Source organism: Lycium ferocissimum, chromosome 1 (assembly GCF_029784015.1).
Source record: "Lycium ferocissimum isolate CSIRO_LF1 chromosome 1, AGI_CSIRO_Lferr_CH_V1, whole genome shotgun sequence".
NCBI classification, from domain to species: domain Eukaryota; kingdom Viridiplantae; phylum Streptophyta; class Magnoliopsida; order Solanales; family Solanaceae; genus Lycium; species Lycium ferocissimum.
This window is the reverse complement of record NC_081342.1, coordinates 1,879,673-1,885,516: the sequence shown is the minus strand read 5'-3', so window position 1 is coordinate 1,885,516 and position 5,844 is coordinate 1,879,673. Positions and strand designations below refer to the sequence as shown.

The 5,844-nt window shown below is 35.7% G+C and overlaps 1 protein-coding gene across 1 annotated transcript; it reads left to right on the top strand.

Annotated features, from left to right (window-relative positions):
- The first annotated feature begins 5,100 nt into the window (after window positions 1-5,100).
- LOC132060772 (uncharacterized) lies at window positions 5,101-5,520 on the top strand. The gene has a single exon (XM_059453702.1). The coding sequence runs from the start codon at window positions 5,101-5,103 to the stop codon at window positions 5,518-5,520; it is 420 nt and encodes a 139-aa protein (XP_059309685.1).
- The last annotated feature ends 324 nt before the right edge of the window (window positions 5,521-5,844 follow it).

The window sequence follows — 5,844 nt, the reverse complement described above, 5'->3', positions numbered from 1 at the left end:
TACATATAGTTATATACTAGGTCTCTGCAAAAACTATTTGATTAATTATGACATTCTCCGATTTTGGAATCTGTTTTCAACAATTGTGTGAAGTACAGGCTCGTTCTATGTGAATGAAATGGTGATTGGAACATGGCTATTACAGAATTACAGTCAAGTCAGATTCTCTTTTAGTGATTCAATTAATAAAAAGAGAAATTAACACCTTTGGCAAATTAAGGAGGACATTAATTGTTGGCAAATTAAGCTCTCATAAAGACTCCACTCTTACACAACATTACAAAAGGGGTTTATATAGGTGCCAATAGATAATTCTAGACTCAATACTACTAAATGCTTTCACACTCTCATTATGAACTTGACCACCATCTCATAAACACAAAATCATGCACCTAAATAACATCAACACTATGCATCTAAACGATCACAAAGGCCACATTGATAATATAAGTGCATAAACTATATTTTCAACAGACGTTCAGTTAATTCATTAATAGTTCCAGTTTAGCCACACTTTCAGAGAGGCCAAACAGTATTGCAGACCTGGGGGATTTGGCACTGTGTAAATTTTGGTACATGAAATTGGCATATATTAACCAAGTTTTAAGAATGTAGCACAAGATGACCCATTTCCACGTTTTGGGTTAAAAAAATTGGCATATATGACCCATAAAGTGCTGGGTAAAAATAGGGATTTTGTACATTCTCTCTTCTAGAAGGTTAAATTTTTGTATAACGTATACTTGTTATCTTTCCTATATTTCTCTAACTTCTTCCCCAAAATTCTCTCCATTAGAACTCTAGAATGATTAATATTCTTTAAATTCTTCATTAGAGGGTTATTTGTAGTTGGGTTTGTTGTTTTTAAGAAAATAATTGAATTTTTAATTGGGTATATGTATTTTGGTTTTTGAATAATAAATTATACTATTATTCAGAAATCTCTCTCCCTTAACTATATATGTGTAGATATTTGAAAATCTCATTTGGATTTTAATTGCAACTTTATTTTGGATACATCTATTGTATTCACTTGTTGGTTTGTTGATTAAGATGTATACAACTTAATGTATACACATACTTTTTCATTTTCAATTTGGTTTTTGTATACATCTATTGTTATTTGTATACATATTTTGTATGCACCTGCTGGTTTGTTGAACGAATTGTACCTAAAGTATACATATATTGATTGAGATGTATACTGATCATGTTTGTATATTTTTCAACTTGGTTTTTATATACATATATTGTTAATTGTATACATATATTGTATCACTTGCTGGTTTGTTGAATGTGTTGTACACCTAATGTATACATAAATTGATATACATTTGTTTGCGTTAGTATCTGTATAATTTTGCACTGGTATACATACTAAATATATGGTTTAAATTTATTATTTTTCAATTTTTCTTGTATTTCACTGGGATTATTATAGTTATACATATGGAAAATATGTTTACTAAGAGATATGAGAGTTTGAAGGAGATCATGCTTTTGCCTTTTTAGACCCACTTAACAAATACAGTTTTAATTATACTAAAATGATAGAAGATATGGTGATATTTGTATCCATAATTTTAGGGATATCTAGTAAATGAATAAATGAGAACTGGAATCCCTAGTTTTAGTGATATTAAACGTGGATTAAGAGAAATAATTAATGAGATTCCTAATTTTGCTCCACATCCCTATTATTAAGCCACGTCTTTAGTTGATTGGCTACATAATGTCAATTATTTTAGGCCTAAAACATGCTAACATGTTTTGGGTTAAAAATATGACAATACTATGTATTACTTGTATTAAAATTTCAATTTCTCAATAAATAACTTGGTTATTGATCCGCTCAAAATTACTTGCGCTGAAATTGGTTGGGCTGAAATGACCTAAAAAGCGGGTAATAACCCATCCCAAATATTGGCCGCTTTGGCCAAACACGCCTTACGGCTATAATTTAACCTCACTTCTTCTTCGGTAGGTTCTCGTTGTGAGCTTTTTCCCGCTACTGTACTAAGGGATACCATACCGAGGGAATGTTCGGTTCTGATATCATATTTGTTACAGCCCAAGCCCACGACACGTATTGTGCCTTTTGCCTGACAACCCTCGTAGATTTGTCCCTTGGTTATGCCATCATTGAACTCAAAAGCCCACATACCATGAACTTGAGTTATGATTGTTATAAAGTTTTCACTTTCCTTTCTCATTCCCGATATGATATTGGCATATGTTGTAACTTTCAAAATGGGCGTCACATTAATAATTTATAACTGAATATAAGAGGTTGCAATTCATTAATTCTATTTACGTACGTGAAATTCTACGATGCCCAAATTGAAGACACATAACCATACAAAATTAATTAGCTACTCTAGATTAACTTTATGAAGACTAATGAAAAGTTCGTCTACTGATATTATAAGGAAATGTTTATTGGTTCAAAAAGATAATACGAAGCACCCCTTGTCAGAATTTAATTTGGGAATTCTTTTGTCTTGACCATGAATGAATCCAAATTTTGGACCCAAACGAAAGCTTGGATATTTATGAGTTTATCCCTTCCCTTCTAAAAGGAAACAATGCAATATATCTATTCAGTTATTTTTCAGGCTTTAATTATCATGGCCTTTGAATTTTCCTGTGTCACTTTCACGACCATATACAAAGAAAAAAGTTAAGAATATTAAAGGGTTGAAAATTTCTTGTCTCCTTGGATCCAAGTATGATATAATAATGGAAACGAAGAACAACAATTAAAGACAAGAAAAAAAAAAAAGATAGATAGATTGACACAAAAATAGACACAATTAGGCAACCAAAGTTCTTAATAACTAAGACCTCAAAATCACACTCTATTAAGCCCCTAACCTCCTAGGATGACCTCAAGGGATTTGACTCCCATGCAACCAATCCTCTCAACAATGTTCACAATCAAAGGCTTAAACAAGCTCTCAACACTCAATGTGTTTGTAATATCAATAATCATAAAAAAGTCTACCTATGAACGTCTTTGTGGGCGGCTTGTGTGCAGATGGCCTCGGGAATAACCCGGAATTTCAATTGGAGACTTAAGAATTTTGGGGACTTCTGGTATCTAGTGCCCGCAACGGCGGCACTAGAGCTGCCCCAGCGGCACCGTTATGGCGGTGTGATGACCGCTGGGGCGGCCTTATGTGATGTTGGCCGAACAGCTGTGGCGGTAACTTAGCCGCCGTGGCGGCATTCCAACCGCTGTGGCGGTGACGGGCAGTTATATTTCATTAAATGTGTCTTAAAGAAGTCTTAGACCCTCAGTATTTCATATCTTGATATTGGAGCTTAGAGAAACTGTTCTTGGAGATAAATTGAAGGAATTCTTGGAGGTAAACTTTGCCTAATCCTTTACTCCTCCTTAATCACAATCATTCTAGATTCTTCCCTTCCCTTTAACATTTCCCTAGAGATGGAATTTGGAGGAGGGTTTTGGGAAACTTTTCCTTAGGGTCATGTATGATAAATTGATGATGTTAATGCTAAAATTTGATGAATCTAAGCTTACTAATTACGTATCTTCCACTTTTAACGTTGAATTTTGGATTTGGAGACTTAGGGTTTATACCCAATTTGGGGGTTTTTACTTGAAATTAGATTTAGGCTAATTCTTGATTTAAATCAATAATTAGTGGTTGGGTTATAATCACCTAGTACTTGATTTCGTATTTTGCCCGTGAATTTCCCATTTTGCCCTTGTGGGCCCGTTTCCCCAATTTCTATGGTTAAAATGGACCTAGTTGATATCATTGCAATATTAGTATCATTCTTCATGATTTCTAATATAGAATTCGATTATGCTTAGAATACTTTGGTTCTAAGCTTCAGAGGAAGGGCAAGGCAAAAGAGTGACTTGTTGGTGTTGCGGTTCGGTAGTCCAGGTAGGTTATGGTTTACCTCTAGTGAGACTTCGTATAGTGAATCACATATTTCTTACCACCCAAAGAAGCTTACTCTTGATCTGGAAAATAGAACAACTCCTCCAGGAAAGCCTTCTATCATTGAGCCACCGAAGCTTGAGCTTAAGCAGCTCCCATCATATTTGAAGTATGAGTTCCTTAGTCCAAATAATACCTTACCAGTGATTGTTTCAGCATTACGGATTGAAGAGCAGATCGAGATGCTAGTGGAGATATTGCGTGAGTATAGGCATGCTATTGGTTGGACCATAGCAGATATTTGGGGGATTCCTCTTGGGATCTGTGAGCATAAAATCCAGTTAGAGAAGGATAGCAAGCCTAGTCTGGAACATCAAAAGAGACTGAATGAAAACATGCAAGAAGTCATAAAGAAAGAAATCATCAAGTGGTTAGATGCTGGAGTGGTTTACCCTATTGCTGATAGGAAATGGGTGAGCCTTGTTCAATGTGTTCTGAAGAACGGAGGCATCACAGTGGTGCCTAATACAAAGAATGAGCTGATTATGACAAGGACTGTGACGGTTTAGAGAGTTTGCATAGACTATCACAAGCTTAACACTGCTACTTGCAAGGATAACTTCCCTATGCCTTTTGTTGATCAAATGATTGATCGGCTAGCGGGACGGTTTTACTATTGCTTCCTTGATGGGTTTTCGAGATACAATCAGATCAACATCGCCCTTGAGGATCAAGAGAAGATGACATTTACTTGTCCTTAGGGGACATTCGCTTTCAGCAGGATGCCCTTCGGTCTCTGCAATGCATCAGCTACCTTTCAGCGGTGCATGATCTCGATATTTTCTTATATGGTGGAAGACTTTCTTGAGGTCTTTATGGATGACTTCTCGGTTGTAGGTGATTCCTTTGATAACTGTATTGACCATCTGGGTCAAGTGCTAAGCGCTGTGAAGAGACTAATCTGGTGCTGAATTGGGAGAAGTACCACTTCATGGTGATGGAAGGGATCGTCCTCGGGCATAAAATCTCTGAAAAGGGGATTGAGGTCGATCAAGCGAATGTTTAAGACTCATATTTATACATTGGGATCAGTTTTACTACATCATTGAACAAGCCAAAAACCATATTATTCACATTCCTGTGAAATGGTCCAGTCCAAGAATTACCGCTCTAAAGTTGAACTAAGATGGAAGTGCCAAAGGGAATCCAGGACAAAAGTGGAGGAGGGGGTATCATTAGAGATGAAAATGGTTTAATGAAAGTTGCATATGGAAAATCATTTGGAATAAATACCAATAGTTTGGCAGAATATCTAGCTTTGGAGCTTGGTCTAGAATGGTGTGTTACAAATGGAGTTACTGATCTAGAGGTTGAATTTTACTCCAAACTATTAGGGGAATGGATACACAACTCAAGCACTCCACCTTGGAACATTTGGAACTCTGTTGGAAGAATCAAGGCGCTGTTGAATAATCAAGTGCTTAGCTGGAATGCACATCACTGTGTTAGAGAAGTGAATAAGGTGGCCGATGGTCTTGCTAATTGGGGAATGCAATTCAGAGATACAAATTGTGATCCCTTATTTTTGGCTTTGAACTCAACATAATTCCTGTTCTTATATACGGGGTACTAATACTCCTCCGTGTTTGATATATTCAGAGGCGGATCTAGAATTTGAAAAAGAAATTTCAAAATTTTGAATTTCCAAATTAACATTAAAAAAGAGAAAAAGAAAAGAGAGGTCAGCTACGGCGAGAAGCAAAAGCATGGAGCTTTAGCTATTAAACCTTTCTATTATGGAATCACGCATAATTGGTAATAATTATCCAACAGTTAATGCAGCTATATGTCAAACACATTGATCTTATTTAAATAGAAATTTACTCATAACACTCATGAACCGAGAGTCAATATATCTAGTTTGTGTCAT